Here is a 15,367-nt window from a genome sequence, read left to right as displayed (position 1 = left end):
CCACAAGACCCCGAAGATCCTGGAACAAAGAGAGGAAATTAGCAGACTAGAGGGAAGCATAGGAGGGAGTGAAGAGAACCCCAAGATACTTAAGGGCAGAGGGAGACCACTTGAAAGAGAAGTTAGCCCGGAGAAGAGAGCACAGAGACAGGGGGAGATTTACAGGCATCGCCTCAGTCTTAGAAAGGTTCACCTTATAGCTCAAGACTACACCATAGGAGTGCAGAATCCAGTACAAAGCAGGGAGGAAAAGTAAAGGACGAGTGAGGGTCAGGAGAACATCCTCCGCAAACATGCAAATCTTAAAATCCCTATCATGCAACTGAACCACAGAAATGTCCGGGTCCCCCTGGACCAGAATAGCCAGCCGCTCAATACAAAGAGCAAAGATCAAGGGAGACAGTAGACATCCCTACCTAGTCCCATTAAACAGAGGAAAACTCAGGGAAGTCACATGAGGGAGCTTAATAGAGGCAGTAGGGGAGGATTAAAGGCCCTGCAGAGCAGTCAGAAAAGGCCCCGTGATCCCAAATTTCTGAAGAGTAATGAAAAAAATTGCCCAGCTCAGCCTATCAAAGGCCTTTTCTGCTTCAAGGCTAAGGATCAGGGCCTTCTCTGAATGCCAATTAATCAAGTCTATCAGACCCACCACCCGTCTGGTGTTATCTCCCCACTGGTGTCAGGGGATAAAGCCAACCTGATCCATATGAATAAGGGAAGGGCCGCCAATACCTTGGCAAACTGCTTCAGGTCAGAATTAAGAAGTACAATGGGTCTGTAACTTGAACAATCATGGGGGTCTTTACCCGTTTTAGGGATAAGAGTTACCAAGGAATGCAAAAAAGATTGCAGGATCTGCTCCTGCACATCAGGAAAGGTAACACTGAAGAGAGTCCCTTCATGGGGGAGACGGGGGTAAGCCCTGCCGGCCAGGAGATGCAGGTGGACGCCTCATGCCAGACCGCCAATTGCGGACTGCTTGCCACACCAGAGGAAGTGGGTGGGGGGGGGAGAACAGGGACAGAGCATAAGGTAGGACGATCCGAAAAGAACTGCTAAACAGCAGAGCGTCCATCCTTGCGGGCATGAAGGGCAAACGGAAAGTTCCACCTATAGGCCACCTGATGGCTCTGCAAAGTTGCAAGAAGGGGCTGAAACATCTGCTTCTTCCTGAAGGTAATCCAGGAAAGGTCTTGGTACAGCTGTATGGGAGCACCATCAAACTCAAAATTCGGCAGATTACAGGCCTTTGCCATGATTGCCTCCTTCAGTTGGAAGTCATTCACACAACACGCAACATCCCTCGGAGTACCGGTAGAGGACTTGGGACGGAGGGCCCGGTGGGCATGATCCAGTTTTATTTTGCGCATAGTTCCCCCAAAATAAGGTTGAAAATGGCCTCAAGAGTCACCTGAAGATCTTCATACTGTGTCACCTCCGGGAGACCATGGATCCTGATGTTGTTACACCTCCCTCAGTTGTCGAGATCGTTGAAATGGTTATGGAGGTCAGTGAGGAGGGAAGACTGAGCAACAGACAAGACATCCCAAGGCTGTTTTTCCCCAGCAGGGGGAGGAGCAGCATGGGCCCCAGACGAGGAGGCAAGACCCCTCTGAGAGAAGAAATGGGGGCCCCCGCATTCAACTTTGAAGATTGCATTATTTGGGGCTTAGGAGAGGAGACAGAGGAGGACAAAGGCAGGAGCTGAGACCCTGGGATGAAGGAGGGGGAGAGGCCTTAGGCACCAGGGTAGAGGGTGGCAGAGTCCAGTTCACAGACAGGGCATATTTAAGAGGGGCACCCCCACAGAGGACAGGGGGGGACCCAGAGTCCAGCAGAGACAGAGCCTGCCACCAAGGAGGACCAAAGGGCTGAGGAAGGAAGGGAAGGCAATCCCAGGGCTGGAGGCACTGGACCAGTGGGAGAGCTCACCTCTGTATGATTCCCAGGTAGAAGAAAGTCTGGAGGGGCCGCTGATGGAGTCAGTCCAGTTCCGTCGGTGGAGGGAGCTGGAGGGCTGCACAGAGAACCGGTCCGAGGGTCAGGAGGGAGTTCCTGCAGGGCCGCCGCTCCAGGCATCACCAGCACAGGGTACGGGGCCTCAGAGACTTCCGGCTGGGACTGCAGGAGCACGGACTCGGAGAGCACAGAGGCCAGCGCAGGAGCAGAAGACGGACACCAGGGGGCGGGTGCAGCAGTGTGTCCCGAGCGGACACCACCTGGCGGGAGAGAGCATCACCAGAGCGGGAGCACAGGCAGGAAGCCGAGTCAGAGATGGCGGGCGGGTGTCCTGCGGCCTGATCCGGAGGGGGCCGAAGAAACCAGGCAATGCCAGCTGGAGATTCGGAAGACAGACGGGCGGAGGAGGAACGCTTCTGGGACCAGCAGGAGGTTCTCCCCATGAGGTAGGAGCAGGTCACCATGCTAAAGCAACATGTAGAGGGACAAAGGGAGCGGGAGCAAGCTCTTTATACAGCCATCTTCTTCGGTGCCTCGCCACGCCCCCGTGTCTTTACATTCTAGTTTCCATATACCATGGATAGTTTTTAAGTTTAGTTTATTAATTTACAGCCCTAGACAACAGTTTGCTTTTTAATAAATTGGAATGCTTCTTTAATCTATAAAATGTATGGCAGCCTCCCAACACATGATGTCAGTGAGAAGGAAGAGAGAAGGGTAAGCTCTGTTGGATTTTGCTGCCTGACTCTTCTGTTCTGGCATGGATAAGCTGGAACCAGAGCAGTCTGGCTGCAGCTTACCCCTCCCCACATAGAGCGCATGAATGTACAGCTGTGCCGAATGTTCACATGTATGGGGAGGGCTGGAGAGATGCGTTCGGCTTACAGTTATTGAGAGTGTATGGCCGGATTTGTTATAATGGGATCACATATGGTAACTGTAATAATGCTAACCATATTGCTTTTGTATAGTTAACAAAATGTTAACAGCTTTTGCACAAAATAATGTGTTTATTTGCCTTTTTGTCACAGGTTGCGTTGTTCACTGTATATATCTATGTGTCTATCTATATTTGTATGATAGCATGACTGTAGTTCTACATATGAATATCTATACAGGTATTTCTCTTGAAACCAAAATATGGGGGAGAAGGACAAATCTGTTTACATAGATCCACCAATACATTAAAATCACCTTTCTAATATCGTTATCTCCCTTGTTCCACCAAGCCCTTGTTTGTAGGCCCCCATTATTCCACCAAATGTAATGCCAGTGGTCCATTCCACTTTCCAACATGCACAGTCACCAGATTACCTATAATCCATGCCACCTGGTCTGGTCATCCACATTCCCGTTTTCAAGCCCATTGCAGGTACTTTTTCCAGTGGACAGTTGCATGGTAATTCTGACCAGTCTGCAGCTACATAGCTCCATACATAGCAAGGTGCAATGTCTGTGTATTCTGGCACCTTTATATCATAGACAGCATTGAAGTTTTTCAGCTGTGTGGTATTAAAGTAGACTGTTTAGCCTCTCATCCCCATGTGCATCAATGTGTGTTGGATCCAAAGGACTCTGTTGACAGGTCACTAGTAGGGTGGCTTGTTTTTCCACTTTTTTCTCTGACTGAGTCCTAATGGCCAGCAAAATTTGCCCTCCCATGAGCCACTCAGGTGCTAAATTTGGTTCTGATGGGACAATATCTTCTGTCTTCACTACAAGCTTTATATTATACACAGTAAAAGTGCCTTGTTTAGAACTTGACCCTTATTCTGAAATTTGGGCAAGGCCGGTCTGGATAAGAGAGTAGATAGAATTTGATGATGACATGCCTCTTGAACACATACTCTCGTGGACACACTTACACTGTATGGCATGGGTATTTAATGAAAGCTTGTCTATCTGGTGATTGTTTGACACACATAGCAACACAGGAGGTACTGTGCTGCTGACATCTGAATTATCCCAGGTAATCTATTCATTATAATCCTTAGTTTTAGGGTGCGTTCACATGGAGTAAATCAAGAGGAATTCACGTCGAAAAATTTACAAGCGAAAAAAAGAATTTTATTTTCACGCGAAATTTGCGCGCGGAAATGGGGGAGAAAGAAGTGAAGGGTTTTTCAGCAATTTCACGTGAAAACGATGTCTGGAGGAATTTTTTTTTACCATTGACTTCTACTGTTTTCTGCTAGCAGATTCCGCTTGAAGAATGAACATGCTCTTTCTTCAAGCGGAACGGAATTCCGCGAGCAGAATTTCCGCAGTGTGAACAGGACAGCGGAAAAAACATTAAAGTCAATTGGCAGAGGAGATGTGAATTTATTTGGAGCGGAGAATTCAAGAGGAATTACTCGAGTAAATTCCTCTTGAATTACTCCGTGTGAACGCACCCTTAAAATTAAGAGTAGACACAATTCAAGGCACATTTCTAATGTAAAACATGGAGTTCATAGTGGAGGCAGAAGATATTGTACATCAGAAACAAATTTTGCACCTGGTAACTAGAGTGGTTCATTTTTCTACTTTTTCCTTATCGAATCCTGATACCTGGCAAAAGTTGCCCAGGGTATGGATGGGCAACTTTGCCAGGTATTTGGATTTGGTCATTAAAAAAGTAGAAAAACTAACCATCCCAGTCATTAGTTGTCCTTTCTTGGACCTCTTTTGGTAGAAAATAACTGCGTCATACCAAAAGCACTCCAACCCAGACTTCTAGACATAACAGTTGGTCAATGTCCCTCAGATCCCCATGCTTACGTATTTTTCCTGTTTCAATGAACCGGCTTTAACAACTAACTCATCTTTTAATGACTCATCTTTTAATGTTATGGCTGACCAGTATATAAATATATATATACTTTAGATTTAAAGTTCCCATTATTATAGGGTTTTTATATAATGTACAGTATATAGTTTTGTTGTAGTGTTTAGTAATACATCTGACTTCAACTCATCTTAAATCTGCAGAATTTGCAGTGTCCACTATAGATAAAATGAGTCGTAAAGAAGAGGAGAATTCTTGCATTTGGAAGAAGCAAACAAACAACATACGAGAAACTTTTGTATTTATGGAAGTTCTTGGATCGTAAGTAACAGTCTATTTCTTCTACAACATATTGGGGTTCAGGTGTGCTAGTAGTGTTCTTGTCTTTGGCTGCCTGCATGTATTTTTCAGAATGTTCTGATTCCATAAAGGAAAATAATATTGAGCCTTTCCTATATATACTTGGGAGTAACATACCAGCCCATATTCATAAGAAAGGGTACTCACGATACAATAGCTACATGTGGCTGAAATCATGCTCGCATGCTGCCAACAGGGTTTTCTAATACTGTAGTGTCAATCAACATACTGCCTTATCATGTTTATTGGTGGATTCACACACAGCTGATTTTTATACACCAAAGACTAAACAAGTTGTTATTGCTACTATAAAAATATATACTTTATTATAGAAGCTGTGCAAAAAATGTTCAGCTCACCTCCGTATCCTGCAGCGCACAGACTAGTGCGGACCGCACCAAGGTAAAGTATATAGAACAGAAACGCTGTCCAGCGCTGCTCCCGTATAAAACAAATTCCTTTACTGTTTCATATACACCATAGGTACACAAGACAGGGTAGTCACAGGTGATGCGTTTCAGCCTAAGGTATGACTAAGGCCCTTTGACGGGCTGAAACGCGTCACCTGTGACTACCCTGTCTTGTGTACCTATGGTGTATATGAAACAATAAAGGAATTTGCTTTATACGGGAGCAGCGCTGGGCATCGTTTCTGTTCAATATACTTTATTATACTATGTTAAAAATTGCAACAATGTCCAAGTGTAAGGCACAGCTCACTCGAACGCCCGTCCTGATCGTGAGGTGGAGGATATATCACAAAGATTACATCAGAGAGGATATCAAAAAGGGACATTAGAAAGGGAAAAAAATGTTTCTAGCAAAAGAAACAGGAGAGAGTTGGTATATGGAGATAGTAAAAAAAACACAAGAACCATAAACTACAGAGTGATAAAAAACCACGTATCTTTTCTACCAATTACAGCCAAAATTTCAGACAAGTCTGTCAGATAGTGTAGAAATATCTGCCAATGGTAGCAAATGACAGCCAATATACAAAAGCTTTTGAAAATGGATACAAATGTATCTCTAGAAGAGCGAAAACCATTGGGCAGCATATTTCTCCCGGTATTTCGAGTTCAATGGAGGAGAAAAAACCTACCTGGTTAAATGTGAAGGGAAATTTTAAATGTGGACACTAGAAATGTATTTGTTGTACTATAATGAAAAATCGTAGGACTTTTATGTCCACCACAACAAAAGAAATTTTTAAAACATGTCTGAATACATAAACTGCAATACCAGCAGTGTGGTGTATCTAATGACATGTGAACTATGCCAAGTTCAATATATCGGTTGTACAACGAATCCCCTGAAGGCTAGGATCAGGAAACACCTTTCAGATATTCCACACTTTCAATCTAGACACTTGTCCATGGTAAGTAAGCATTGTGCTGAAAATCATGAGGGTGATTTCTCTGGTCTTAGACTTCAGGGGATAGAAAGAGTTGTCCACACTATTAGGCTAGGTTCACACTGTGGAATCTCTGGCAGAATTTCCGCCGGAGATCGATCCAGCAACACTAGGACCATGCGGACTGCATTGCCGTTCCCATAGATGCCACTGCATTTCTGAGCAGATCTCCCAAAAGATCCACCCAGAAATGCATTGCTGTTTATGGGGGCGGCAATGCAGTCCGCGGGGTCCTAGTGCTGCCGGCTCGATCTCTGGCAGAAATTCTGCCCAGAAATTCTGTAGTGTAAACCTAGCCTAAGGGGTGGAAATATCAAACAGAAGTTGTTGGATAGAGAGGTATACTGGATAATAAAATTACAAACCAGGCACCCCCAAGGTCTTAATCAAAGACAATACGTGATTTTACTCTACTAAATTAATAGTCACTGATATTGTGATCCAGCAACAACTTTGCACATGTATGTGTATACATATATATGTATGTGTGCACACATATGTGTATAGAGTTGAATGTTTGCCCTCTCTCACAAAATAAAAATATATTATATATAACGTAAGCATAAAATCTAGAATATAACAATTATTAACTTGGGCCCATGTTTTATTTATTATTATTATTCTTACAAAAAAAGTTGTCTAAAATGTATCACATTAAGAATTGACTAAAAATTACTTAACAATTCATATAGTATAATATAATGAAAATAAATACATGGACCTATAGATATTAAAAATATATAATATAAGACATATTTAACTGTCAATATACTTGCTTTTATTTCAGTATTTTTATACTTGTATAAATCTCCCATCTCTGATGTTTGGTGCCTATCATGTTGAATAACAGAATTAAATTAAATATAAATTAAATACCAGATACATTTTTACAATAAATATAGTGAGTCCAAATGCAGTGGTGTCCGCTCACCTCCGGAGCCGAATCTCCGACACACCTGTGCTGTCACGGACCCGCCGGTCCCGCCCCGGCTTCAACAGCGTATAGAAGGAAGAATTGTCCGGCACCAGGTATGCTCTAAAAGATTTCTTTTATTCATGCCATAGCAAGGAAACAGACATCACAGGACTGTGGTAATCTGACGCGTTTCGCTCTCTCTTGAGCTTAAACGTAGACTCAACGTAGTCTACGTTTAAGCTCAAGAGAGAGCGAAACGCGTCAGATTACCACAGTCCTGTGATGTCTGTTTCCTTGCTATGGCATGAATAAAAGAAATCTTTTAGAGCATACCTGGTGCCGGACAATTCTTCCTTCTAAATATAGTGAGTGTTACACTCTGTTTTTTTGTTATATTTTCTTATTACAGGCACCATAATCTAATCTGTACCATGAGAATTATAACTGTGAATCTCAGTTATTTTTATATTGTAGTGTTAGTATGTGTTCACATGAACCATGCGTTTTTATCACATGTATACAACTGTGCAGGAGACGGGTGGGTTAAATTCCAGCAGCAGGGTTAAATCCAGGGAGTGGTTGCATTCCTTGGATACACCCATCCTGTTGGATAGAATCCCGCCCCTCTCCTCTATAAAAGAGATTCATTTATATTGTATTGTTGTATGACTAAGGCGGCAGATTGTGGTTGAAACGCGTCACCTATTTGTCATCATGCTGTGTTACCGCTGAATAAATATTTTTCATATTGCTTGGAACCTGCGCTGGACATCTCTTCATTTCTACAGTATGTTAAAAATTATACACAATCATAACAGAATGTTCATACAAATACAGACAAGAAATGGCAGTACAGTACAATCATAAACAATATTCACAATAGTTATATTACCTAGCAGCAGGAAAATTATGTAAACTCATCCCAAACTGGAATGGTCTGTCTGCTGTGATCACTGAAATGTACAAATATGTATCCCTGAGTAGGCGCTACCATATATGTACATATAAGCCACATATGTAACCTCAATATATTCAGAACTATTCCTAAATGGCCTATAGTGCAACAATAATGATGAAAAATATCACAACCATGACGCTACGGTACTGTTTCCAGGACACCGAGCGCTTTCCCTCCTTCCTCAGGATATATTTTTATAGTAGCAATAACAACTTGCTCGGTCTTTGGTGTAGAAGTATTGTTATATCAAGTTGTTTCATAATGGTGAATTATATTGGTCCAGATACACTGCCCTAGCACTGTGCATTTTATATACAGGGGGCAGAATTGGTGTGGCCGGTTGGAAGGTGTTGGTTTAAAGCAGATTTTGTTGTAGATATTTCTGTGACTGAGGATCAGTTCTATTTAATTGAATGGGAATGTTTTAAACAGATCAAAACATCAATTTCTGCCTTGTGCAATGAGCAGCAGAATCCCATTGAGATCAATGAGAGTCTGCTGCAAGTTGATCCTGGAAAATCTGTAGTGTGCAAAGGCCCTAAGACAGTGTTCACACAGGGTATAATTCTTATGGATGTTTGGTGCAGTATTGCTCACAATGCTGGGGGAAAAGAATCTTTACTGGTTTTTAAAATCCAATTTTTTTGTAAAATGTTGTTGTAGATACATAGTTTATAAGGTTGGAAAAAAGACAAGAGATCATCGAGTTCAATCTAAGACTCTACCGTGTTGAACCAGAGGAAGGCAAAAAAAATACATGTGGCCAATGGCAATTGCCCCATGACAGAGGGAAAATTCCTTCCCGACTCCAATATGGGAATCAGAACAAGTCCCTGGATAAACGTTCTATCTACATTAATCTAGTATCCATAACCTGTAATATTATATGTTTCCAAAAAAACATCCAGGCCCCCCTTAAACTTGTTTATACTAAAATAATACATATTATCAAATAATATGCAAAGGATAAAATCAATGTTCAGATCTGTAGCAAAATTCACATAAAACCTCCATTAGGAATTACGTAACACATTATCATTTCCCCCACTAATGTTAACACCACTAGCCCAGATGATCTCCAGAATTCAGTCTACATGTGAGATGTTATCAGGAACACGTGGACGGCTTTAAATCTAGATACAGCCATGAGGCGTTGCTCGGCCTGCAACATTCAACATCCCAGCCTGCTAGGAATTCTTACAATCCTATTAGCGCACTAGGTGTTAAATAGGAGCATGTAATACAAAAGTGCTGACAAGGGCACTAGATAGGTCGGCGAAAGGATGCACCAAATATACCAATGATGAACGATGTGGGGCACATCTTGTTGGATTTGTTAGACACTTATCTCTTTCTTATAATTCCTGGTTTTTAGGAAATCTGACATCATTTCATGCTGTCTGAACCACAAGCTATTGGTCAGTCCCCAGTGGCTTCTGCCTGTCCTACCAGCCTGATTGATAGATCTCTACCTATACCCAAACAGGTCCTGATAACTCCTTTTGTAAAATTGAAAAAAACTTTATTAGCAATCAATTGTCAGAAATAGGAAGCAGCAGACAATAAATAAATATAATTGCCATACATACGGCAACAATACAACATACAGCACGGATCTTATTACGATATACAGGATACCACATGCTAAACTAACATTCCTGTACACAGTCAAATATATAGCATATCAGACAGTGATGAAGTCAAGTATTTATTCTGAAACTAATGGCAAGCACATACAGTACAGTAAAGAGAAACATCCAAAAAGTATTTAGGATCCACTGCTATGCCAACAATTATACATGATTCTGAATTTTTCAGTCACAAAATCTATGTCATAGTAAATAAATAAATAAATAAATGAAATAAATAAAATAACTGTTTAAATATACCGCTTAGTGACACTATAGTGCTGGAGTATCAAATACCTTCAGTAAACATCATCTTTCTGCTGAGCTAGAAGCTAAAACTAAATTTTTCCAAGCCAGACAAATGTCAAAAGGAGGCAATGTGAATGCGGAATAGCCTGAAACCATTAAAGCCAAGATCATTGCTATGCTTAGATCGCACAGCCTTGGATACACAGATACTGAAGCTTTGATGATGGTCGCTTCATATCAGAGATTGACTCTGGTATCCAGGCAACACAAGCACTATTATTATTACCGGGAGATTGTGCCGCATTCACTTTAGAGCAGTGTAAGTTAAAGGAAAAACAATTGGTGGGGGCTGCAATCATGAGCTGCGCCAACAGTTGTCTGCCGCGTGCGTGCACTTCAACACACCAGGAAAACAAACATTCATAAAGATGTCAGTGATCTAGTATTCTTATAGTAAACAGCCCCAAGCTTGATGCTTGTTCTATTGTAACATCACAGTTTCTACTATCCCTACTTCTTTTGGAAATGTTTTTTGGTCTTCGACTGTCCTAGGCCGACCTTTCCCATTCATTAGCCCTCTCTTTATTATATATATTTCAATTTTTTCATTTTTATATGTTTACAGAGTTTAACACCCAATGCTTGTAAATAATGTATTATCTTAAACTCTGTTCACACCTACCGATTTGTTTTTCAGAATTTTATACAACTGAACCCCATCATATGTCTGAAAGGGTTTTGCAAAAAAATCAATTACATGTTGCCTAAACAGAACTGCCGAATTTTCGTGGTGTTTTACAAATATTTTTCCTGTCCAAAAATGTGTGGCCAACTGTTACTTTAAAGTATATAGTAAAATATAAAGTTTACCACATTCATAGCATCTACATGTTGTGATATTTTGGTGGGTGTGTTTTGTTTTGTTTTTTTTGTTCAGTGGAGTTTTTTCAACACCCAGGATGCTCTGGCTTTTGGTATATCATTAGTAGTCTATATTTGGTTCATTGATCTCAGAGTATGCAGCACTAGTACAACCCAGAATACGCAGGTATGTTTTGCCGCTATGACAATGTATACCCCAAACATAGACTGATTTCGGCAGGACCAGCTTGCTATCTAATGTGTATGGGGGAGTGCAACTTTACCCCAAAATAATATTTGGGGATAAAAGGATTGAACATGTTGAATTTTAACACCTAAAACTTGTTCAGTAGGTTGACAAGCATGACAGCTTAGGCTGGGTTCACATATGTCCAGCAACCGGTATATTAGACGCAACTGATGTTACAACTGATGACAACATGTCATCAGTTGTATGGAATCCGGCCTCCATTGTTTCTGGGCAATGGACAGGGGAACACAGCAAGCTGTGTTCCCCTGTCCAGTGCCCTGCGGTGTGTCCAACCATCAGGCATCAAAATTGAGATGGTGGATGATTGTGAACTGTCCTATTCAAATGAACGGGATCAGTTCTAGCATCAGTTTTCCTCCGGTGCACGCCAGAGGGAAACTGTGCCGGACGCCTGATATATATGAACTCAGCCTTACACTGCTCTCCTCATTGGGAACACATGTAAGCTTGGCCAAAGCAAGCACGCACGAGGAGCACAGGAAGAATAGCTGTCAGCTGAATACATTTTTGACCAACAGCTAATGAAGCGGTATGACCATCGTAATGCATTTCTATTATCAGAGTTTCCGGAAGAAATGTGGGAATAGAGCAAGGAAGCCACCATAAGAAGACTAGACAGAGGTCAAAGAAATGGACTTCATGCCATTCTTCTAGCTAGTCAGACCAATGCATCTTCTACAGAGGCTGTTTCTTCTAGGAAGCATACATCAGGGAATGTCTTCTCATCAGTATCTTGCACACGATAAACATGACTTTCTATTTGCCTTCATTTGTATCTATCTACCACAGATAATGAAATAGTTTTTGTGTGACTTTAGCCGATTCATCTCTACACATTTACAAACAGGTTATTATGCAGATAGCATCATGCCCTACTCCGAGGACCATATGGAGAAGAAGATTGCCTCTTATTTTTCTTTTTTAGAACTGTGGATGAGCATAAAGCTGATCATAAAATCATTCATGTGACATAATAACAAAGTAGTACTGCTCCCCCGCATAATAGCATTGTCAACTTATATGTGATCTCAATGGTTGCACACTTATTCTTAACTCCCAAATTGTCACTGCATTTGCATACCAATTAGAATGCAAGATCAGGGGATCTCAATTTATGATTATTTATTTATCTATTTGACTATTTCTAATGCTTCCATTAAACCTACTGATGGCAAAATGGAGGTAAAGGCATAATCTAGCATCATGCCTTTTGTGATACTGAGATGAATTCTGTAGATTTGAAACAGTAAACCAGAAATTTCTAGCTCCCAACTTACTCCGGCAAATTTTTTTATTTCTCCTATATGCCTGAACTGCCGGAATAAAAATAATACACTTTGACCTACCTTCTGCCATTCCTGCATTGCTACTGGAATCAATCAGTCTCCCATCCTCCAGCCCGAGTATTCGTCTGAATTTTGGTATCCGACATGTAATACCGCACTGGCCGCAGCAATATCCCACTTGGGCCGGCGATTAGCTAAGCACAGTGTGACGTCACGTGCCCCAGAAGCCAGGAGAAGACCTGTGCTGGAGGACGGGAGACTGATTCCAGCAGCACCAGGGAAGGTTAGTCAAAGGTTATTGTTTTTATTCCAGCAGAAATAAACATTTTCACCGGAGTTCTTCTTCAATTTTTCTGTAAAAGTTAAATTTTGGAGACTGTGTAAACTGCAAGTGACATGGATCCTCGGGTTATTAAGCATGATTTTTAGCATATACTTACTTATTATTAGCATACACTTACTTATTGCTGTTTTTTTGCACAGAATTCTATGACTGTCCTATTTGAACAAGACAACTATGGTTATGCTGCAGAATCAACATCATTCAGATGTATTGTGTTGAATGGATACATTTTTCTGCAAACAATCTGCTTCTTGTAAAGTAACCCTTGGAATTTCAATATGGCCGCGCGGTGTTTTTCCACGGGAAAAAAACACTGCAGCCAGATGTTAGCAGAAGTCAATAGGGAAATGCAAAACCCACTTAGCATTTTTGGTTTGGGTGTTTTTTCCCCTGACCCCGGCATTTTGCTGTGATCTGGCAGTTTTTCCAAATTGTAGCTTGCTGAGACAATGGTGTTTTCTTTTTAAACAAAGCCTTTGGCTGTCTGGGTATGCTGAGAGTTGTAGTTTAGCAACACCTGGAGTCTCCCTGTTTGGGAAGACACTAGAAGAAGGCTCTGTTCACATTATACAAAGGTACAATGTGAACAGAGCCTCATACTTACCACCCTGGCTCCCGGCTGTAGCTCCGTCCCCGAGCTACACCGACTCGGCCAAGACAGGAGCCAGGAAGGAAAGTGGAGGTCGGCTTACTTATACACTATATACAGCTATCTATAGATGACTGTATATAGTGTATAGCCACCAAAGGGGCCATAGGAATGGGGAGTCCTGCCATTATAGTGATTGGATTCCACGCTCCAGTATAGTATATGGCCCCCTGTATACAATACGTCCAGCGGAGGTGAGTAGGGATGCTATACATCCCTTCTCATCTTCTTATACTTTGTGGACCATGCGCTCAGCATCCGACCCACAGAGTGGTACCCTGAAGGAAGTAAAAAAGCTGTCACAGGGGAAAAAATGGCTGTTTCCACACACCAGCAAAAATATGTTTTTGCTGGTGGGAAAAAACCTCAGTGGAATCCTAGCCTTATGAGGCTTCACATGATCACTTTGAGTCAGTCTCTGCAGTTGGTAGATCTGACTTACTGCTATTAAAAAACAGCAATCAATAATAATTTCCCATCCAAACGAAACTAACATTTCACACTTACCTAGAGGAAAATGGCACATAGACCATTACTAGTTTAAATGAACCAATCTGCCAAGTTTTAGTTATACATGGAATTTTGGCATTTTGCTAAGTTTTTTGGATTTAGGCACATATATAAAAGATCTTTGCAGCACATAACTAATGTAGAGAGCTAATAAACAGTGAAACGTCATATCATGACTACAGATTTGTTCATTTACAACATGTAAAATGTAAAATCCCATGTAAAATAACATTATATTTCAGAGTATGACTAAATTCAAAAAGTCAACATCAGTTTGTGTCCTGTTAAAGGTATAGAGTAACCTGATATCTTTAGTTTAGTGCTTATAAAATGAATATGGAAGTAATACAATCCACAGTTACATGGCTGGTGGAAAGTAGGGCAGGGGATGAAGATAATGTGTTGATAGGGCTTTGCTTGGTCAATCCAGGTTTACAGATGCTAAAGGTCTCTTGCATAACCCTTCCTTGTGTAACTAGGATTTAAGCTTTAACTTCTGATTTACTGAATGGGCTCCTAGTAAATTACCTGAAAGCTGAAGCTAAGAAATGGTGCTTTCTTATCCTTAATATGTTCATACTGGTTAGATTTAAAAAATCATAAATCGTTTTTTTAACAACCTGTTAACTTTAAAGTTATTATATCAACAACCTTAAGCAATGTTCACAGTGAGGGGGATATTCAAAGCTCGTCGCAGTAAAAATAAAACATTTTGGGTCAAAATTTTGGCGTAAAAAATTTCCGATATATACTCAAAACTGTGTACGTTGGTTTCTGCAAGGTTTGCACGGTTCTCATCAAAACTGCTAAAGTGGGCGTGTCAACGTAATTTGAGAATTTACCACATATTTTCAAAGGCTGTGTAGACAATTTACTTGAAAAATATCATGTATAGTGTAAAACCTATATGATTTGTTTTATTATTCTGTACTAAATGTTATGTTAAAAGCCTAGACAAACAATATACAGCTGAATATAACTATTGAAAGCAGTTTAACCTCTTAATTACTCATATAATTTTGCCCTTAACCCCTTAAGGACCAGGCCAATTTTCACTGTAGGACCAGAGCGTTTTTTGCACATCTGACCACTTTCACTTTAAGCATTAATAACTCTGGGATGCTTACCTTTCATTCTGATTTCGAGATAGTTTTTTCGTGACATATTCTACTTTATGTTAGTGGTAACATTTTGTC

General features: G+C 41.1%; 1 protein-coding gene across 1 annotated transcript in view; it reads left to right on the top strand.

Moving 5' to 3' along the window:
• Window positions 1–15,367, top strand: part of CAMK1G (calcium/calmodulin dependent protein kinase IG) — a 78,342-nt gene that overhangs the window by 13,208 nt on the left and 49,767 nt on the right. Inside the window, 1 exon segment of the mRNA XM_056557945.1 lies at window positions 4,930–5,047. Coding sequence (XP_056413920.1) covers window positions 4,930–5,047 — 118 coding nt within the window.

Source organism: Hyla sarda, chromosome 2 (genome assembly GCF_029499605.1).
Source record: "Hyla sarda isolate aHylSar1 chromosome 2, aHylSar1.hap1, whole genome shotgun sequence".
Lineage (NCBI taxonomy): Eukaryota > Metazoa > Chordata > Amphibia > Anura > Hylidae > Hyla > Hyla sarda.
Note: the sequence above shows the minus strand (reverse complement) of the source record. Positions and strands in the feature narration are given on the sequence as shown.